The following is a 23,554-nucleotide window of genomic DNA, read 5'->3' as shown; positions in this document are numbered from 1 at the left end:
GAAAACCATGATAATGAAAAACACAAAAAGTCCAAGAATCTAACATTCGAAATTCTCAAGCAATATAAAAAGTATAAAAATTAGATGCTAATTGCATACCCTTCACCATCTAATTTGTCTGAATGCCCACATAGAGGACTGTTTGGTTCAAGAGGAGAATCACAGGAGTCATTCTCTGCAGAGTCACTTTCTCCTGCTGCAGAAACATGGGACATGTAGATTGCCTTTGTCGAAGAGGGTATTAATTGGCCAGGAAATCGCATAAGATCAACCAGTAGTTCAACAGAGTTCAAGACAACCACTACAGACATGTGCTTATAGGAATCCACACATTCAATTGCCCCTCCACCAGGGAGACCCTGGAAACATAAATTGCAAAGAAATACACTGTTTCAAAGATTCGGAAGAAGGAACCAAAAAATACATCTAGATACACATTTCTGTCTCTTCAATCATGGAAATTGATCTGGCAAATATACCTAAGCATCATATACTAGGCAAAAAATGACATTTTCAAAGCAATTTACTCCTACAGAAAAGAGAGAACTATTACCACCATAAGCTTACTATCCAGACCTACAGCATCTGCAAGAACTTTAAATAGGATTGCCCGAGGCCGGCATGAACCCTGCCTTATTTGCCCCAAGAGTTGGACGCCTCGATTCTCTGATGCATGAGCGAAATCCTCCAATGCAGCTTTTGCTGGACTTAATTCCGAATTTGGACGTCTATAAAAATCAGACACCTGTACTTCCAAATTTTCAAATCATCCATGGAAATAAGGATACATGGCAACTACAAAATGCGACTCAGTTTCCCTCCCAAGATAATTTAGAAGCTAAAATCAGACCTAATTGTTACAGCGATGAATTGATTAGCTAAATAATGCAGTGGAAGGAAAAATCCACAAATAAAGTACTGATAACAATGGATCCCGGTTATTGATAGTGGTGGATCCTGGGACCTTGACAAAAATTGAGACAGCTTCACAAGCAAGACAGGTAGTTCAAGGAAAATAATATTTGGGAGATGAATAAATATCTCTTTCGAATACTCAGTTCCATATTATGGGCATAAGTAATAATGGTAGCATCCGACACCAATTACCGGAATCAATCTAAGCATTTAGGGGCATTTGGTAGCAACAAAAGTTGGCTCCCAGACATGCCTATCTAAACCATTGTTCGGAGTCTCCCTGAAATTATTGATACTATCCCTCATTTTTATTTTTTTTGAAAAATAATATCCTCGATATAATCCATATCTCCAGTTCGGCGATACCGATGATGCTAGCAGTATCAGAAATTCCAAGTATCAGCGACATCACCAATGTATCACCAATATTTTCAATCGTGTAAATTCCAAGTGCCGCTTGTAACGCCAATGTATCGACATCACTAATGTATCGCCGGTGTTTTTGACTATGTAAATTTTAGGTGCCACTTGTATCGCCAATGTATCAAAATTGCCAAAAAATTAAAAAATAAAAATAAAAAAATAAAAATAAAAATAAAAATCCATTTCGCATTTTCTTTTTATGGGTGCATGGCTATTTGATGAAATGCATGTTCGTGTGTGTGTGTGTGTGTGTGTGTGTGTGTGTGTGTGTGTGTGTGCATGCATGATGGCCATTACGGGGCCATAAAGGTAAGGGTGGAAACCGTTACACGTTACGAGGTCATAATGCACGTTACGGAAAAAAACAACACATAACGGCCATTACGAAAACTATAACGGCCCATAAAGGCCATAACAGCCCTGTAACAAACCATTACAGGACCGATACGGGTTTTTCAGGTTTTTTTTTTTCCATTAAAAAAACAAAGAGAGAGAGAGAGAGAGAGAGAGAGAGAGAGAGAGAGAGAGAGACCGTAATAGCCATTACGGGAGCTATAAAGGCCTTTACAGCCCATGGTTGTATAGGTAACGGAGGTGGCCATTACGGCCACCATTACCATTACGGAATACCTCAGCATGGATGGATCATGGATGGATGCATGCATGGATTGATGGATGGTTGGATGGATGGATGTTTGTGTGTGTCTCTGTGTGGTTGTGTGCATGTGTGTATGCATGCATGGATGGATGGATTCACCAGTTTCCCCATGTTTCCCCAATGTTTTCCAGAATCAATGATACATGCTTTTAGGCCACACGAATCAGAAACTTATTATTTGATTTCTAAATATGCAGTTTTTTTTGCTATTATTTGATTCTTAGATATGCAAATATGTGAATTTTAGCATCTTTTAATATATTGGTGAAAATTTTCACTATTTTCCTCATGTTTCTCTAATGTTTCCCTGAGTCGGCATTACATGCTTTTAGAACCCCATTAAAGAGAAACTTATTATGTATGCATCTTTTTTTGCAATTATTTGATACTTAAATATGAAAATATATGTATTTTAGCAATTTCTAAAGTTCCATTGAAAATTTCCAACACTTTCTCGTGTTTCCCTTAGTCCGCAAAACATTTTAGGGTATTGGCGATATTGATATATGTTTTCCTATCCCAACCAATGATAATAATACAAGTAACAATCAATACAACGAACATTGGTCTAGACAGACCTATCCTGGACAAGCCTATATGTTGTTTATCAACACCCTAAAATATGGCTTAGGGTTCAGAGAAATTAATCAAAAGTCCGCATTCTATGTCAAAACTATGGCTCATCTAGTGGTTAGATAACCTCTACTTTTTGAGCAAAAGGCATCTATATAGTTCGGATCACTTGATGAGTGGATCAGCTATACCATACATTCTACATTGCCACTAATGATACAAATGCACACTTTGAAGTAAAGTTGAGCGAATGTCACACTTTGAAAGTAAAGTTGGGATAATTCTCCACTTCTTTTTTTCCCAGAGCTCCTCCAGAATCCTCGTGCCAAGCACAAAACATGTCGTCCAAAGATTAAGGAAAAACCCAAGAGATCCATGCCAACCTTAGTACTCTCCATCAAATATCAGAAGTGAAGGGACAATGCAAGAAAAGATGATCCACCGTTTCCTACACATTAAGGCATAGGAGACAGACATTTAGGAGTTGCATTCCTCTTTTCCTAAGATGGTCAACTGTGAAGACCTTATTCCTTCCCAGAAGCCAACCAAACGCCGCTACTTTTGGCGGCACTCCGTAATACCAAGTGGAACCAATATGACAATAAGAAGAGAATGGAAAACTATAAAAGAGATCAGTAGAAAGATCGGACCGTGAACTCTCCGGAGCTTGCCAACTTCAAGCGATGAGGGTCTTCCAAAGACAGAGAAGGATGAAAATGAACATCCTGCAAATGAGAGAGCAACATAAGAAACTCCTCTAATTCTGAATTTAGGAGATTCCTTCAAAAGAATAGACGCCAAGTTCCTTGGGCTCCCTTGGAACTAAAATTGTCTCTGACCATTATATTTGAGTCTGAGCTTATGGAAAACAAGGCCGGATAGGATTCGGCCAACAAACGATCACCGCACCAAATATCAAGCCAGAATCTGATTATAGCACAATTTCCCATATTAAAAGCAATCCTTTCAAACATTGTCGAGATCGTTGAAGCAATACCTTTCCATAAGAAAGAGGCACGATAAAGAGATGAATTTTTTGTCCACCGCCTTGTAGAGATGTGTCATATTTGGTAGCAACTATCTGATGCCACAGACTATCTTCCTCAATACCAAACCTCGAGACCCACTTCCCAAAAGAGCTTCATTGACTTTCTAGAGGTCCTTGATATTACATAGGAGGCAGACATTTGGGAGTTGCATTCCTGTTTAACTAAAATTGTCAATTGTTAGGACCTTATTACTTCACAGAAGCCAACCAAACACCTTTACTTTTGGTAGCACTCCGTAATACCAAGTGGAAAAGGTATGACAACAAGAAGAGAATGAAGACTCTAAAAGAGATCTGTAGAATGATCAGACCGTGGACTTTCTGGAGCTTGCCAACTTCCAACGAGGAGAGTCTTCCAAAGACAAAGAAGGATGGAAATGAACTTCCTGCAAATGAGAGAGCAACATAAGAAACTCCTCTAATTCCGAATTTAGGAGATTCCTTCGAAAGAATAGGGGCCAAGTTCCTTGGGTCCCATTGGAACTAAAATAATCTCTGACTGCTATATTTGGGTCTGAGCTCATGGCAAAAAAAGTTGGATAGGATTCAGCCAACAAACGATCACCGCACCAAATATCAAGCCAGAATCCAATTATAGCACAATTTCCCATATTAAAAGCAATCCTTTCAAATATTGTTGGGGCCATTGAAGCAATACCTTTCCATAAGAAAGAGGCACGATAAAGAGATGATTTTTTTGTCCACCACCCTATAGAGATGGTGCCATATTTGGGAACAACTATCTGACGCCACAGACTATCTTCCTCGATATCAAACCTCCAAACCCACTTTCCCGAAAGAGCTTCATTGACTTTCTGGACCCAAAAAAAGAAGAAGAGGGGACTTTCCCCCATTAGATCCACCTTGCCAAAGAAAATTCCTTCTAAGCTTGCCTATGTTTATAATGATTGATTTTGGGCATCAAAAGAGGGATAGAAAATAGACCGGCATACTAGATACAGAAGCATTAATCAAGTTAAACTTCCAAGAGGACAGCTTATTCTTCATTCTTTCAACAATCTTATCCCACAAGGCCACGGGGGGATTACCAATGCACAGAGGAAGACCCAGGTATAGAGTGGGCAGAAGACTTTACCTTGCAACCAAACGAGTCGGCCAAGGAGAAACATACTTGCTCGAGATTGATTCCACCAAAATCGCTTTTATTAACGTAGATTTTCATACCTAAAACAACTTGAAACCAACAATAGTCATACTTAAGTTAAGACGCCATTGTATCATCAGCCTCACAAAAAAGGAGAGTATCATCCGCAAACTACAAATGGGTCAACGGGGTGTGGAAAGTTTCAATGGTAAGGCCTTTATATAAACCCGCTTCCTGCCCACGAATAATCATCCCACTTAGGGCTTCTGCAACCATCACAAATAAGAAGGGAGACAAGGGGTCACCCTGACGAAGACCCCTTGAAGCCCTGAAAAAAGCCAAAAGGAGATCCATTGATTAAAACAAAGAATTTAGGAGACATAAGACAAATTCTAATCCAGGCTCTCCACTTGAAATTGAATCCTATTCTTTCCTGAATATAGTCGAGAAAGTCCCACTCCACATGATCGTAGGCCTTCTCAAGGCCTAGTTTACACAAAAATCACGACTTATTTGATCTAGCTTGGGAATGCATGCATGCATTAGCTATAAGAACAAAATCCATAATTTGTCTCCCTTCCGCAAAGGCAAATTGGAAGGGGGCAATGATATTAGGAAGAATTGTCCTCAGTCTTTGGCTAAGAATTTTAGACAGAATTTTATAGGGAGATCTAATGAGACTGATAGGACGAAAATCTTATACATTTTGAGCTCCTTCCAATTTGGCGATCAAAGCAATGAAGGTGCTCCCCAACTCAGTAGCCAACCTATAATGCTTAAAGAAGTTAGCAATGAAATTAAACAAATCAGATTTAATAACTTCCCAAAAGAATTGGAAGAAAGCAATCAAAAACCCATCAGGTCGAGGGGCTTTGTCCCTAACTAACCCCCAAACCGCTTCTTTGACCTCCTCGATGAGGATCGGGTGCTCGAGGAACTCAACATTTGTCTCTGAGATGGACCTGAAAGGTAGATTACCTAAATGTGGTCTAACAACATCATCAGTCGTTAGCAACTTAGAATAGAAATCCACAATGGCAGAACGGGTGCAGAAGAGAATTTTTATCGGACAGAACCACCTCATTGATGCAAAGAGAGGAGATTAAATAGGAGCGCATCCTCGCACTGGCCATAGAGTGAAAAAAATTTTGTATTACGATCTCCCTCTTTAGCCATGTGGCCCTAGATCTTTGGCGCAATTTGATTTCCCCCTCTTTTAATCTAGAACATTATTCGACTGACAATTGATTTATAGATTCCAAATCTTCCCTATTAGTTTCCCAAATTTTTCAAGCAGATCAAAAACTTGAATGTTTGACAGGATGGAAACCATTTCAAATTCCATCTGCCCAAAGATCTCCCAGTGCCACAATTTGAGCTTTGCTTTTAGCAATTGAAGTTTTTCATGGAGGATGAACCCATACCTGCCTTTGGTTTCAAAGAATGACCATTAATTCGCCACCAATTCCCTAAAACCAACCATTGTTAACTCGAACCTAAAAGGTTTTGGACCCCAGTTGATTTCCTTTGTTTCAAGAAGGATTGGAAAATGGTCGGAAACAAGTTTCAGCATACCCTTTTGACGTGCATAGGAGAATTGGGAAAGCCAATCGGGAGTAACAAAAAACTGGTCCAAACGGGACATTGCCGAAGAGGACCTACCATTAGACCAAGAATATTTAACAATCCCCAACCGGAAGATCTAACATCCCATGTTTCGCAACCCATTCAAAGAAAGATCTCGAATTAGAAATACCATAGCCATTTAACTTTTCGAACGAGAAGCAAACCACATTAAAGTCGCCTCCAACAATCCAAGGCAGATGCCATCTATCACAACCGAAGACAATTCCGCCAAGAAGAGAGGATGTGGGGAAGAAGTGGAAGGCCCATAAACCCCCAAGAATATCCAACGAAACCCGAATGTTTCCCGAAAAATAACATTAACCGAGGACACCCCCACCCACCTATCTTCCATAGATCTAGAAGAAGAATCCCAAAGCAGAACTAATGCAAGGGCATTTTCACACCAGGCTCGAGTGGGGTCGCCTATGGGATGTAGGGGCACACTCTGGGTGAGCAGCCCGTGTGAGGCGGGTGGCTCGTGTAAGGCGGTACCCATGTGATTTAGGGCCCACGAGGGGGGTTCGGCCGAGGTCCTAACTCATGAGATGTGGGGCTTAGGCTATGAGATAAAGGGATTGATTCATCATGCTCTAATAGTTCGAGCTTTTAGAGCAAATGATTAATTGTCTTGCATCAAATTGGTATCAGAGCGGAAGGTCTCATGTTCGAGACTCCTCACCAGGGATGATTAATGCAGGGGCATTTTCACATCGGGCTCGAGTGGGGTTGCCTGTGGGATGCAAGGGCACACTTGGGGTGGGCGGCCCGTGTGAGGCGGGTGGCTCATGTGAGGCGGTACCCATGTGATTTGGGGGCAACGTGGGGGGTTCGACCGAGGTCCTAACCCATGAGAAGTGGGGCCTGGGCTATGAGATAAAGGGATTGATTTGCCATGCTCTAACAGTTCGAGCTTTTAGAGCAAATGGTTAATTGTCCTGCATCAAGAACTATTCCTCTAGTATATCCCATCGAGCCGAGAGCAATTCACTCGATACCCTTCTTCCTCCAGATGGATCTGACGATCCCTCTATTCATAGATTGCATTTTCATTTCCTGGAGCACAATCACCTTAGCTTTCGAGTAGCGGCACATTTCCTTAACCTAAGCCCGCTACTCAGGGCATCCCAGACCTCGCAGGTTCCAAGAGAGGATCTTCATAAGGAAACTACCTGAGCCTCTCTTCCCTTTCTGTTTTGCCTCAGTGTGATCTCTTGCTCTCCCGCCTGGGAGACTCCCAACCTGATTAATTCCCTATTGAGAGAGTTCTGAACCGAAGATCTTACTGGTGAAACTCCTTCAATAATGACCCGAAGACCCCTTTCAGCAACAAGCTTGAAAAGGGCAATCTAGTCCTCGTCGAAATCTCTGAATACCACTCCCAGGAGTCTTCCTACATGCTCCACTGCTTCCCTAACCCAATGTTTTCGTTTTATGGCCTCCACTAGCCCCTCCAAAACTTCCACCGAGATGGTCGAGCTGGAGGCTTCCCCCAAAGGTAAGGTTGAAGAAATCAGGGGTAGTGTTGTCCTAATTTGAGAGGGGGGGGTCTAAGGCCTTTTCAAGAAAGGTTCGGCCCGGACCCTCTCCTTCATTATTCACGGAGGGTAGACTTTTCGCAAGTTGAACCAAAGCAAGGTTTCCCACAAAGGACGTAGGAATATCCATAGGAGAAGCTGAGAGAGATGGGAGGGGGTGACTGGACTTATAAATAGGAGAAGAAGGCGGTGTAAGGAAAACCTCACAAGCTGGGGAATGGACTAACACTGGAGACTGCAAGCAACTGTCAAGAGGAACGTCTGATTCAGCTGACGATCACAAGAAGGGTCGAAGTGAAGGTCCTTGATGCTATCATTGGCAGAAGAATCATATTCTCCTTCTACTGCCTCTTGTCCTAACTCAGAATCGGAGTCAAAACTGTCATTACTGGAGGAGAGGATTGAAACTTAATCACTCGAACAGTCAGCATCATCAAAGGACTTCAACGGCATGATTTCTCCTGGATTTGCTAGACTGGGGTTGCAAGTCTTTCGTTCCAAAAGAGAGAGAACCCACATCCTCTTTTTCACCAATTGCCTCGGGAGACGAGTTGACGTCGTCAGAAACGTCCAAGGCTATAGTGATGAGAGCCTTTTGGACTGTTAGGTTTGGGAGGCTTGAGGTTAAAAGAGAAGGTTGGAGAATTGGACACGTAGTCATTGCCTTAGACATAGCTACGGAGGAGAGTCTCTTGATATGACACGTGGCAGGGGCGAGGATCGAAGCAGAAGTCAATATTATCGCTAAAGATCTCGAATTCATGGGAGAAGAAGAGGTCGCAAACGTCTCGCGATCTTTAGAAGATATCTTGAGGAAAAGTACGTCGACAATCCCCAAGTTTTCTCAAGAATTGAGAGAAAAGGGCAAAATCTCGTCTCAAGATCCACCCTAAGAAGGACTGATTGAGTGTTGAATCTGTATGGGGATTTCCTTACGACCCAGTGTTGGCACGTGTCTCTTAGCATGGGGGGTTGGCAGGCACTCGTGGGAAGCATCCTAGTGGGAAGGAGCACCCATGGGAGACAAGGGATTCGGTACTCCGCAATGCACCGAAATTGGTGGGGCTATATTCATGGTTGACGATGTAATAGGAGCTCGGCTTGTGGTCTGCACCTCTAGTTGCTCCGCCACCCTCAGAGACGAATTATCACGAATAACATGAATGGATAAAACCTAACCCCCCACATTAACCCTTATAAGTTAAGGAATTTGAGTCGTCCTCTTTACCCTCATATGATAAATCATAAGATTCTTTGAAGATGAACAATGGCACATGTGAGGCAGTTGAAGATGGACAAGTCGGCAATTGGCACATGTGGCACACACATGCAAGACACTTGAAGAGCGACGATGGCACATGTGGGGCGTTTGAAGATGTACGATGGCACATGTGGGGCACTCAAAGAATGACAGTGGCACATGTAGCAAACCTTGTGCACCTGAAGATGGGCAATGGCAAATGCGGTGCCTATGTACCAAACGTAAAAATCCACCATTTACTAGACACAACAATCTGTCCAAGACACAAGTAAAACAAATCTCTACCATATAATGCAAGTAGCTATGGACATTTTTACCCACACAATTAGTTTTTAGATGAGGTAAAGCTTTGCCATATTTAAAGGACATGGGGAGGGTTCAAACAAACAAAAAAGTTGAACACAATAAGCAAGGTTTAACTATTTAGTATGGTAGATTTTTATAATTTGCAAGATGGGAAGTTTTGCCTGAGAGAGAGAGAGAGAGAGAGAGAGAGAGAAAATGGTATTCAAGGCCCTTTTGGCATTGCTTCTAGCAAGTGCAGAATCGCTTATGCGAAAAACTGCAGGTTTGGTAGACATAAATAAGAAAAACAATTTCTTGCAAACGGATTTCAATGGTATATATCCCATCCCCATCTTTCCTCCATAGCCTCGCCCACTATAGTTTCAGATTAGCCTGGTGTTTCAGCTCGTATCCTGAGCTGTATCAAAATGATGGACAAAGTAGATGTCTCACACACATCCTGGCAGCCCCACAAGTTTTTGTTGCATGGACTGCCTGTGACCTGCGTCATTGCATCTTTTTTAGCTATGTAAAAATTGTACAAGAGAAGAACTTCAATACTCTGACGTAGTGTTATGGATGGTGTGCAAGCACTTTCAAATTTCTTAAAAATTGAATACCTGGCATACAAGAAATTCAAATTAAACTATCCAAATAATATATTCCAGTTCAGATGTATCATTAACCAGAAAAAAAAAAAAAAGATTATTTTCATTATCTGACCATTGAATTGGTGGACATTGACTGGGCGGTTCAAAATGAAATACATACAATGGTAACTAAGAATCAATTCTAAAGAAGCATAAATGATGAGAAAAATGCCCTTTCAGAGAAATAGACATCAGGATTCTCTATTCCCAATGCCAAAAAATGCTTACCAATCCAGCGATCTTTTTTATCATTGAGGCTGGATTAGAGTTCAGTCCCTTCACCAAAGCTACAATCAGTTGCTTCAGCATGGAAAGCTTCTTATCCTTCTCTGCATCTACAAGAATAATATCTGCTCTAAGACCCTCCAAACCCAAAGAATATAACTCATCTGGAGAAGGAATATTATCAAAATGATCCTTGAGTCTTTTTTCCTGTGTGGAAACAATTGTATAGAATAAGAATCATATTCAACGCTTTAACTAAAACCAACCAAAGAAATCACAGTTCAGCGTTCAGCTTTAACAGGGCAAGTACAATTGCAAGGAATAAATTGAGTTTATGGAACTTCTGATCAACCAATTCCAACTAACCAGCAGTTAAATCATTTATAGTAGACAATCTGGTTCCTGGAAAGTTGGTTCAAGATTGTACCAAAAACGAACCACAAACAACTAAGGAACAATGACAATCACATATCCCAACTGAGAAATAAAAGCTACTACTTACTGGAATGACAGAGTAGAAACCATTGGGAATCCGTCCAGAAAATGATCCAGTGGCCCACAGAGTTTGTGATGCTGTCTGGCATGACAATTCTTCTTGCTCAGGGTTTCGTGCAGAGTCTCTCAAAGTCTCCTCCTGAGAAACTAGAGAAACAGTTTGCAGTTTTTCCATAAAACCTGAGGGCCACCAACTAGCATTAGAAGGCCCTGACTCCAATGGCCCCACATCTTCTGGTGACTCCTCCATATCCTACAAGCTTTAAGATATAAAACCATTTCGCTCCACCTCTCACCCCATAAAGGACATCTTGAATCTAGATGAAATACGTCGATTACAGATAAGAGGTCTGCATATTTCTCGTATTATGATCTCTGCAACCCGAAGGTCATTTGATCTGCAGTAGAGAAAAATTCTTAGCTTAGTTCCCTACTAAACATGCACATGCATTACTTTTATGGGAAATGTTCCCCCAAATATTTCCAAAAGTCACATGACAACAATGCAAGATACTTAATAGAACATCACGAAGCAAAAGGCCAGAAGTAGAATCCTGGAAACATGAATGCTTGGGCAAACTATTGTCATTATAGCTTGGGCAAGAAATCTATGGCATTATAAACCCAATCAGATGCACTAGGACACCTGACCTGAATGGTTGGGGTAATTTTCTCTCTGAAAAATGAGCCAGTTCCAGAAACATAATGCCAGCCTATAAACCAGACAATACAGAAACAAACTAATTAGGAACTTACAACAAAGTACTATGAAATTACATCAAGATGTATTTCAATGTAGCATGTATCACCTAGGATAGTAATGAATACAGTGATAAAAGAGCAAGAAATGAGTTCAGGCATTGCACCAAACACAACATGCATCAGAATGAGGACGCAAGACGCATATATTTTGGCATACCAACTGAAATGAATATAACTGAATATGATAATCGTAGATATGCTGCTTGTGCACAAAACACATGAATAAGAAGGATTGGTAGCTTTGGGAAAGTTGAGATACTGACCGGAAAGCAGATGTATGTGAAACTTATATTGTAGCCTGATGTCCAAACCACAATCATTCTTCCATATCCTTGATGATCCTTCGGGACAACATATGGTTACAAAGTCATCATGACACCCTCAATGCCAAGGCTAAGCAAAATTAATTTGAAATTCCTCCAGAAGTAGTTGTGGACACCTTGATTTTTTAAGTGATAGTCATTGTTGTACATAGAAAACATGTTCTTCACAGCAAAAGGTACCAGGTCTTTGGTCCGGGGGTGATCCACAATAAAAGGTACCATTTACCATGAGCTAAAACCATGTATTGCCAGAATCTTTCTCCAGGAGTGTCACCTCCTTCTTTGGAACCTCCTCCAGCTCCAAATATACCAGAATTAAGACTTCACAAGGTCCAAAACTTGTCATCCTTGTAATATTTTTTGTCATTTATATCCAAGATTTCACAATAACTCTTTTCCACGAGCAAAATCAAGTAAAACACCAACTTTGTCATATCTTGTAAAAAACGCCTATTGAAGCACTTCTAGAATTTTAGAGAGAAGTCATTTCCTAACTATAGCAACTGCACCCACTCCTGCTTCACGCGCTAAGGCAGGATAATGCAACATTAGTAATAATAATATACCTATGAACCTTACATTGTTGGGAAAGTGGCTATGGAGAATTGGTTTAAAAGAGAGTGCCTTGTGGAGAGAGGCTATTGCCAACAAGTACAGGTGCCAAAAGGGGGATGGTGGAAAGGGGACTCATCTCTTTATTAGGCATCTGCAATCTAGAAAGGGGTCACTTGCCCGAATAATAAATTTATGGTGCGGAGATGATCCAATCAGTGTTTTAAATAGTGGTAGCGTGATGTGTAGCGCTCAGCCCTCTATAGCGTGTAGCGTAAGCTACACGATACTTCTATTTTTTAATTTAAAAATATGACAAATATAATAAATAGTGAAAAAAAAAAGAAAAAAATATAAAAATGCCTAAAAGATTATTCATTTTATCAATTATAAGCATGTTCAAAAAAGTTATTAGTTATCATTTATCAAAAGCCAATCCACATATATAAGCCAAATCAAATAATTATCACATCAACAACTTTCTAAGCAAACCACTTTAATTAATAATGTCTAATTGAAACCACAAGTCACAATTATAAAAAGAAATAAAAATCTCATAGGTTAAAAGTATCAAGTACAATACAAGTGTCACATTCCTCAACATTAGAAACAAAGAAAACGTGAAAAAAATAATAATAAAATAAAATAGTAAAAAAATACATTGTAGCTTACGCTACGGACACTAAGCGCTACGTAGCTGTAGCGTACGCTACGACCCCTGTAGCGCATGCTACTAGGGATTTACACTATTTGGGACACTACATAGCGCTACGGCCATGCTACATAGCGTACACTACGGGCGCTATTTGAAACACTGGATCCAATTATGTTGCCCGGTGACAGGGCATCCAAATAGGATGTTTGTATGAAAGATATGTTGGAGCATTTTCAGTTCACTCCTTTGAGCAATATGGGAGAAAGGACTGGAAGGTGCTTTCGAAATGAGGCTGATGCTGCAAAGTGAGTCTCTAGCAGGGCGAAGCTTTATGTTGTGGGATGAGCGACTTGTATGGATGTTTTGAAAGATTGTAATTTTGCTTTCCTATGTTGGAGCTTTTGCACCATCTTGGGCGCTTCTTTCAATAAAATTACCGTTACCTTTCAAAAAAAAAAAAAAAAAGGTTTATCTACCCCAATTTTGCAAATACTATGGCTTTGGAGAACCAAGAACATAGCTCATTCTTGATTATCATGATCCAACCAACGCCCCCAATCCAGTGTCCTCTTCCAGATTGGACCACAGACTAGGTCATTCAGGTTGACATAAAACCAAATATTTAAATAAAAATAATTAATAGAATTGTCAAATGTTTCAAGTAAGAACCACGAAAAAATAAAAAAACCACAAATAGTTTGTTCTGAACAGGACACCCATATAAACATCCATATTGATGCACTGGATTTTGAAAAAAAAAAAAATTTACAGTGTCACATTCTCGTTCCCATTTTGCATACCCGTGTCAGTTTCTTATCTGGGCATCATTATTGATAGTTCATCGGACTATGCAAATTCCCAATGGACCACATCCAATTGATCTCCTTCCTGACAGACAGCCACTGGACCTGTCCCCCGCTCCCCGCATAATAAAGAAGTATTACTTGATACTCACTTGAAGGATACTGTTTGGCCAAGTAAAATTATCACTGGGGCCACCTTTTGCTAATATTAGCCATTGATCTGGTTGGCTTCGTGATGAGATGGACCATGCCCAAGACATACCCCACCAGAATATTCCTGCCATCCTGTGAAACAAACAACTAGATCCAGTTGTCAACATTCAATGGGCACCCAATTGAACATTGGGATCACTGGATAAGGAGAATTTTAGGGCACCTCCTGTCCACCATGGGGCCCGCTAAATGAATGATTGGATCACCAAAAGGTAGCCCCACATGAACAGTATGTCGGCCCAATCAAGAGCTCAATCAAACAATGTATATCCCTACATAACAAATGTATACTGCTTCACTTATAGTGTATAAGCAGCCATCTCATGCAGAAAAGGAAAAAAAAAAAAAACATTAGAAGACAAAAAAAAAAAAAAAACCATGCCAAAAGACTTCTCAGAAACCCTCAACCTTACTTCTAAGTTCAGCAGTGAAGACATCACTACCAAGCAGTATCAACAATGTCTGCCAGCAGCACCTCAATCTTACATTTCCAACCTTCCATTAGTTCAGACTCCCAGAGTCCAGTTAACTGCTTATTCCAGGCCATGTTTGGATGCCCAAACGAATTGAATTGCAAATAATCAGCTTGATCAAAAGGAAATGACAGAACACAATGATGTCGCCTAGCATTTCAGATCACCCGCAATTTTCTATTTCCATTTTACTACAATAACTAATGCAATTTAAGCCAGTAGGGAAGTTCAATTGCATGAGAGAGGGAACGCACAACTTCAAAATCCAAACCGACATTGTTCCATGATCAATGAATTTAAAAAGCAACCATCACAATCACATCCCAGGGCACGCATCTCAGCAAAACTGAATGGAAGTTCCGAAATACCGCTGAATCTGAATTCGATAAAACTGCACAATCGACCATTTTTATGCCCTAGAAAATCCAAAAGCTGAGAATCTAAAGTTTCGATGAGCAGCAGTAAATAGAAGTATAAAAGAACTACTAAAATCACATTCCGATACATAAATGTAAAGAAATCGAAAAGGAGTCTGAATCTAATCCTCCAGCATTGGATTCGAAAAGAAGAAACATAAGAATCGAAACGAATCCCATTCTAGAACGATTCTTCTGACGGGATTTGCTGGAAAATCGCCCAGACTGAGAGAAGAGAGAAGGATCGAGAAGGAAATGGAGACGAGAGAGAACTCACCGACGGATCCGAGCATTTGAAACTCCGATTAAGCTGACGGACGAATGTAACGGAATCTGACTACCAAAGACGAGCTAGGGCACCACCGTAACGGCAAGTCAGCCTAGGAAACGTAACGGGAAACGAGTCTCGGAAGAGACAGAGGGCGACATCAAAGACAACGAAACGGGGAGAGAGGAGAGAGAGTGAGAAGAAATTTTCGAGACTATTTATAGAAGAAGGGAAGATTTTTATTTTTATTTTTTTTTTTTTTTTTTTTTTGAGTACAGAAATACAAAGTTCACTCGCTCGAGTACACGTTGAAAGTGTAGGTGCATCGCACGAGCCACACGTGTAGGGGATCGGAGCCGCTGGGCAGTACATCCTAGCAATATATAATAATAAAAAATAAACGGTTGATATTTCAAGCTCAGTATGCACGTGCCGACAACTTGATTATCTATTTTAGAAGAAAGAGAATTCCACGTGCCAGATTAGCACACTTGTACGAGATCCATCATGGGGGCCAACCTGATCATAACTCTGTCCAAAAATTAGCTGGTCCACCCAGTAGGTGGGACAGGCAGACACGTATAATAGAATGAACGGTTAGCAAAACCAACCTAGGAGCATGATCTTGTGGACCCCACCAGAGGAATGGCCCTGATCTGCACACGTGTGATTCTGTTGGCAGGAGTGCTGCGGATGCATATTCAATCCATCCTCGTGTTGCATTTCTCTATTCCTATTTACTGTGAAGTGTAAACCATGATAGGTGATGAGAACACGTGGATGATATGTGGACCATTCATTGGTTGGGCCACCGGATAGTGACTGAGCACTGGCCCTAGGGCAGACCAGTCCCGTCTTATATGCAAAGGGAAGAAAACAATGGAAACAGCTCAGGGGAGCCAAGGTGATGAATGCCCAAGGCACCCTACATGCTGCTAGCGTGATCCCGATCATACTCGCGCGAGTACCCTCGACACACTTCATTATGCATTTTTCAGATGGATCAGTTCGGTTGACTGACGAGGTTTGACAAAGTGCATTCCAACGTAATGCAATTGGATACGTTAGGACTTAATCTTTTGGAGGTGGGGCCATCTTTAAAATGATCCAAACCGTTTGTATGATGGATCTCACGTAGGGGGATAGATCAAACCTAAAATTCTTAGGTAGGAATATTTCAACCCTTTGATCATTTGGCTATTTTCCTTTGAATATAGACGGTCTAATCAACCTTTGAATAAACAAAGGTTCTAAAATTTCGATACCAGAGTGTTTTTTTTTTAATCCCCTACCAAAATAAGGCCACGTGTAAGCAGTCTGGGCTATTGAAAAGAACACTGATCCAATGGCTAGATCCTCGATGGGAAAAGGTTGGGCCATCTTTCCACGGTACACCTGGTAGTATCATATGTGGATTGGCACCGTGTCTTCCTACTCTCAAAAATCACAAGTATCATACGATCGTAGAAACCACTCATTCACTTCTCTTCACTTTCCTGGACTGACTTTTGACCATTAAGCAGTTTTGCACCGTTGCTTTGAAAGGCCCAGATTAGATGGACAGGATCAGGTTATGAATATCTGCAGCCATTTGACGTACGCAGAAGGGGGTGACTCTACCGACAGTCCTAAATGATAAAATACGACTGCCACGTATACAGCAGAAAAATGGCTCCACCATCTTCCAGTTCTACGGGCTCTCCGCCGTATCCCTCGAGGAGGCCGTATAGCCTCCGTCGCGTCTCACAATCTAGAGTGTTGTCGCCCTCAATAGGACCCACATGCTAAGATGGTCCGATGAATCGTCCTATTCTATCTACTAGCACAAAATCCACGCCCATATTCACACTTCAGTCATGAACCTAACCTTTGATTTCGTAGAGTTGAATGGTCGCCGTTGAAATTTCTTTGTACTATTCTAATTAAAACTATAGATAGAAACGTCATTCCATTCATACAGTAATCTTTATAGCATTGACTCCACAACATGGACGGTTTCGATCATACGACGACACACCAAGTGGGCCCAGTGGGCGGCGGCACGTGCTGGATCTTGAGTCGCGTCAATGGCAAAACGATCTCCCACTGCACCATTGATAGATGGAAAGCGACACCTTTTGCGAGCTGTACTCGGGAGCACCATGATCACGTGCTCCGCGCGGGTCACGGACTACGGGGCTGCGCCCTCTCTCCGACAGCCAGCTGTCAGCTGGGTGGCTCACCAACATCCACACCTTTTTATCCGCGGGAATCCCATTTTTATTCGACTTGTTAAAATTAAAAGCAGGCCAAGGTACTCGCCCTAGGTAGGTTTTGAGAAATTTACGAGTGTGGACCTTACCTTTTATCCCGTGGTTTTTACGAAACAAGACAAACATAACATACGCACTTAGACCTCCTCGTATGGCCACCGAATTTGAGGACCAAAATACCCCTGCCTTCCTCTAGCTGGCATGCAGAGACAAGCGCTGACGGACAGTCCAACGATGGGAACTCAGGTGGGGCCCACTGTGATATTTGTGAGAAATCTTTCCCGTCTAAGTTCATTAATAGGGTCACAAAGACCTAGATGAAGAGGAAAAACAAATTTAATAATGAACCAAAACTTGTGTAACCTCTAAAAGGGTTTCAATGGTAGACGTTCAATTATCAACTGCCATTTACAGTGTGGTCCACTTGATAGCTAGATCTGCTTATTTTTCATCTTAAACCTTAATACGAGTTCGCCAAATAGATGGACGGTTTAGATATAACACATACCTTATAATGGGACTCACAAAAATCGGTGGAGATTACAATAGGGAAGAAGGAAAAAAAAAAAAAAAAAGCAACTAGCGAGTTGGGGTCGACCGGGTCAAAGATGGGACTATATTCCACTACGAATTATAACTATAGTCATAATTGTAGTGCTATATATTTTTTTCTCTTTTTTTTTATTTTTATTTTTCACATGGGAAACATTTTCCCCCTTACATTTTCCTACAATACATAATTATGTGAATATGTATATATAAGTAGATAAAATATATATTTCTATCTGTTAATTCAATTCTTTATCTATTTATTTAACAAGTATATCTTCTAAATTAGAATGATTTACTTAACTTACCACATGATTTTGGGGCGGGAGGAGCTAATTTAGCCAACCAACTTAGTTATTTTCCAAGATTTTATCGGGTCGATGGTCGAAAATCCATTTTTATTCAGTTTATGGTCAATTTCAATCACTTCGCGGTCAAACTAAAAATTCAGCAGGACAAACATAAAATTGAGCGAGGCAAATATGAAATTGAGCAGGGCAAGCTAGAAATTCAACGGGACACACATGAAATTGAGTGGGGCAAACATGAAATTAGCCCCGTTGATTTCCTAATTTCATGTTTGCCCTGCTCAATTTTATGTTTGCCTCGCTCAATTTCATATTTGCCTCGCACAATTTCATGTTTGCCCCACTCAATTTCTAGTTAAACTGCAAAGCGCTTGAAATGAACTGCGAAGTGAATGAAATGGATTTTCGACCATCAACCCGATGGAATCTTAGAAAATAACTAGGTTGATTGGCTAAGTTAACTTCTTCTACCCCAAAATCATATGTGGTAAGTTAAGTAAATCATTCTAATTTAGGAGATATACTTGTTAAATAAATAGACAAAGAAATGAATTAAAAGATAGAAAAATATTTTTATATACTTATATATACATATTTACATAATTATATATTATAGAAAAATGTAAGTGGAAAAATGTTCTCCATGTAAAAATAAAAAAAAAATAAAAAAAAATAGAAAAGAAAAAAATTGTATAGCACTACAGTTATGGCTACGATTATAATCCGTAGCCATAGGCCAAACTCTGACCTGATCAACCTCAACTTGCTGGCTTTTTCTTCTTCTTCTTTTTTTTTTCTTATTATAATCCCCACCGATTTTTGTGGGTCCCATTATAAGGCATGTGTTATATCCAAACCGTCTATCTATTTGGCGAACTCGTATTAAGGCTTGAAATGAAAAATAAGACAGATCTAGCTATCAAGTGGACCACACTGTAAAAGGCAGTAGGGAATTGAACGTCTACCATTGAAACCCTTTTAAGGGTTACAGAAGTTTTGGATCATTATGAAATTTGTTTTTTCTCTTCATCTAGGTCTTTGTGACCCTATGAATGAACTTAGACAGGGAGGATATCTCACAAACATCACAGCGGGCCCCAACTTAGACAGGGGAGGATTTCTAATGGTTGACGCTCATTCAACACTATTTCCTGTAATGTAGTACACTTAAGATTTGAATATACCTATTTTTTGTCTCGTACCATAAAATGATCCGGAAAAATATATGGACGGCATGGATGAAAAGCATACATCATGGTCGGGCCCATAGACCACTGACGATCTGCCATTGGCGGGTGGCAGGCAGAGTAGCCAATCTGTTTAAGTGAAAAGGAGGGGTATTTTAATCCTGGAATTTATCATCTGTACGAGGAGGTCTAAGTGCGTATGTTAAGTTTGTATTACTTCAAGAATATCCAATCGATGAAAGGTGGGGTCGACAGTCGTAAATTTCTAGTAGGTTTTTGGTTTGATAGATGGGAAAGGAGAAATGCTTAGATACTCTGGCAGAGTGTGATGATGATACACAATAATAGCTTATTTGGAATAGAATTAATTCAAACTAACTGTACAAATTATAGGCACCAGCTTAGATGTATGAATGTAAAAAAAAAAACTGCTATCCGATCATCTAACTATTAGATTGCTGGATATCTATTGAATGGTCAAAAATGAAAATATTCAATGGTCTTCTTTCGAAGAACAACTGTCCACGAATCATAGGTTATGGTGGTTCAACCAGTCTAGTTTTTAGCATGTAATTTATCTACGGTGGGTTCCACAACTTAGTCGGTTTACTTTGAGTTTATATATGCCACGTGTACCATTTCTACGTGCCCTAATAACTCCCAGATTGGAGAAAGGCGTGGTACTGGCTAGAGAAAGCTTTACGACCTTGATCTACACACGTTGCACGTGGCACAGTGCTAAAGGAAGCTACCCCAGTGGAGCGGCTTGATCAGTTGCACCCATTGCGAGGATAGTCGACAGTTTACAAATCAGATCGATAGGGTGATCTTAACCATTGACTTGATGAATTTTGACTGTTGGATTGTTATTCTTTTTAATTTTATTATGTATTTTTTAAGTCACTAGCTGGATTAGTATTGATATATACGGTCACCATGGCAGAGCCAAACCTTATGAACGGTCTGGATCTCATCCATTTGAACGGCGTCCTTTGGTTTCGTATCAAGACCCGAATTCTCAACTGGGTGAATTTCTTGCGTGAAAACTTTAATACTCTGACAGAGCATGATGGATGATACGCAGGCACTTACAAATTGCATACTTGGCATGGAATATTTCAAAATAGCAGTGTAAATGTATCATGAACCAAAAATCAGAATCTTTTTATTATTTATTGGACTGTTAAAATTGAAAAATATCTATGGTCATATTTCAACAAACAAATGTCCATGAATCAGCCGCTAGGAATGTTCAACCAATCTAATTTTCGTATTGTACCTTAGTGACATTGGGTTCTACAAGTTAAACGGTTTAATTTGAGTTAAGATATTCCATGATTACAAGTTCTTAATGCTTGCATATCAAGCATCATACTCACCAAAGTACTGAATAAATTCATATTTCTTGCTTGATTGAAAAGCTATATTTGTTTTTATTTCATGTGGGCCCGAGAATCGTAACTTGTTACGTTACATCCTAACCGCTTGGACAATAACCACTGAATTAACACCTATATCGGAATAGGAATACATTGAGTATTCTGTTTATAGACATTGATGGACACATAAGGTTCGGTACACATGCATATACGGAATGTTCAATATATAGTAGTGCGCCGGTACCGCTAGAAAATAGGGCGTGTAAGCCAACCACCTCCTTCAGCTAAGGGACTGCTTTAGATGGGCCCCACTCTTCAATACCATGTCAGATCATGTCCAACGGCAATTAAAAGCAAATATTCTGGATCCGTTTGGATGTCCTATTGATCCGGCTTGGATTAGGTACTGCCCCCTCAAGACTTGGCTAGAAACGGACGGTCCTGTGGGCTCTGTGGGATCTACTATGATATACATGTTTTATCCACTCCGTCCATCCACCTTGAAATATCATTTTTGGGTGAGGCTATTTGAAGGTTCAAGTGGACCACACTAAAGGAAGCGGTGTGGATTGAAAGCCTACCATTGAAAACTTCATGGGGGCCATGGAAGCTTAAGATCAAGCTGATATTTAAAGTTTCCCTTCGTACATACAGCTCTATGTGAAGTTAAACATTACGAGGGCCCTAGGGAGTTTTCAACGGTACGAATTCAATCCCTACTTCTTCCTGTGGTGTGGTCGACTTGAGCCTTCAATCTGCCTTCTTTTGGGAGTCATGTGCTAAAATGATCTGTCAAAATAGATGAACAGTGTGGATAAAACATATTCGTCACCGTGGGGCCCACAGAGACCCTGACACGACCGTCGTCTGTAGCTTGGTTCTGGTGGGGGGTGGTAACCAATCCGCACCCCTGCCGACCGACATTTGCCGAGGATCCCACGGGCCCAGCTCATGCTACAGCCTTGGGTGAAAAATGCATAGAACTGTGGGTCCAGAACTTGGTGGTGATAAAGGTGGGACACTCTCATCAACACCGTCTGATCGCAGTGATTAGCGCACTAAGTAAAAAAGAAATTGGTGCAGACATTGCATCGGATCAGTCCCAGTTATCACCGGAAATAACGGCACCGAACATTTGGTGTTTCACCAAACACGGAGACATGGTGGGTCCCACCAGCTGGTTGTGAAACAGCCAGCATTCCTAATGAACTCAGTCCGTACATATGGGCTACCCCGGTTCGCTTGTCCGGGAATCTGATGAGCCCTACCGTAGAAAGAGATGCCGCAGGGATATCTTAGATTGGACGATCAAAAACCTACGATCGGCAGGATAGAAACAAACGATTAAGAAAACAAATACACCGGTCTGCAGATATGGGCAAATAGTCGGGTGGCTAGGATCCAATCTGAATTTTCCTTTCCTTTTTTTTATACCCTCCTTCCACAGTGGGACCCACGATTTCAATGGTCTGGATCACCAAATCATGTCCCTGCAATGTAAGCCACTTTGCAATGCGTTAGGAACCGGTCATTAACCTTTGCCACAGGGAAGCGGATTGCGTCCCGGACGGTAATCCGTCCGGGCAGAGCTCTGTGGGGCCCACAGTTATGTAACCGTATTATCCACGCCGTCCATACCTATTAAAAGATCATTTTATGGCATGAACCAAAAAATGAAGCAAATGCAGATATCCATTGGACCACACCAAAGGAAGCAGTGGTGATAATGACAACCACCATTGAAACCTCTCTAAGGACCACTGTCATGTTTTTTTTACCATACAATCTATTCATAAGGTCATGTAGACCTGGATGAAGTGAAAAAACAAATATCAGCTTGATCCGAAACTTCTACAACTCCCAAGAAGTTTTTAATGGTAAACCTTCAATCCCCACTCTGTGCCCAGACGGGGTAGTACGCAATCCGCTTCCTTGCCACAGATATTTAGCTACTTGAATGGGTCCCACTCAACACCCTTGTATGATCATGGCCCGTGGCATCTGCAATAAACGTCCTGTGTACGAAAATACGCCAAACCTGTCAACTTACGAAGTACTACAACAGGGCGTTGATAAGTAGCTCCACTGTCGCGGCATTTTAACCTGGGTTAAAATGGGCCAGACCCGGCCCAATATGGCTTAGCCACCAGCCCCCAGGTTTACGCAGGATACAACCAAATAAATAATGATAATAAATCAATTGGGCCTGGACCCAATTCATCCCAGCCCGAAAATTGATTAAATCCCGTTTCCCAGCCAAATGTTTCTAAGCCATCTGTTGATCAAATGGACCATACGTCTATATATAAAGGGACACTTGGAAAAAAATGAACCGACAGTCCGCAGGCAATGTGCATGTGCTGCCTAACTGAGGAATTGGAAGGGCTTGTTTATAGGATAGAACATGTACATGTGAAGTCAGGATAGGCTGGGCTGGTCGGGCTAGGTTGGGCTAAACTGATTTGAGCCTAAGCCCGACTTGAAAATTGATTGAGCCACACTGACAGGCCTAAGCTTGAGCCGTAGTCCGAGGTGAGACGTCCAAATCTCGGTGTGGACACCAACGCCCCTGATTTTAATATTGATAATTGATTAGATGATCATGGGTTATGCAT

The 23,554-nt window shown here is 41.0% G+C and overlaps 1 protein-coding gene across 5 annotated transcripts in view; it reads right to left on the bottom strand.

The window, feature by feature from the left end:
- The window catches only part of LOC131240993 (probable serine/threonine-protein kinase SIS8), a 34,152-nt gene extending 18,694 nt beyond the window's left edge, over window positions 1-15,458 (bottom strand). For 3 of the 5 annotated variants that reach the window (XM_058239584.1, XM_058239587.1, XM_058239588.1), the window contains exons 1-6: window positions 15,274-15,458; window positions 11,451-11,512; window positions 10,807-11,197; window positions 10,308-10,511; window positions 554-745; window positions 100-359 (exon numbers count right to left, since the gene is read on the bottom strand). In XM_058239584.1, coding sequence (XP_058095567.1) covers window positions 100-359; window positions 554-745; window positions 10,308-10,511; window positions 10,807-11,049 — 899 coding nt within the window. In that variant the 5' untranslated portion in view covers window positions 11,050-11,197; window positions 11,451-11,512; window positions 15,274-15,458. The remainder of the gene's footprint in view (window positions 1-99; window positions 360-553; window positions 746-10,307; window positions 10,512-10,806; window positions 11,198-11,450; window positions 11,513-15,273) is intronic. The other 2 variants (XM_058239589.1, XM_058239586.1) reach the window with 2 other exon arrangements.
- Window positions 15,459-23,554: the final 8,096 nt, after the last annotated feature.

Source organism: Magnolia sinica, chromosome 3 (assembly GCF_029962835.1).
Source record: "Magnolia sinica isolate HGM2019 chromosome 3, MsV1, whole genome shotgun sequence".
NCBI classification, from domain to species: domain Eukaryota; kingdom Viridiplantae; phylum Streptophyta; class Magnoliopsida; order Magnoliales; family Magnoliaceae; genus Magnolia; species Magnolia sinica.
Note: the sequence above shows the minus strand (reverse complement) of the source record. Positions and strands in the feature narration are given on the sequence as shown.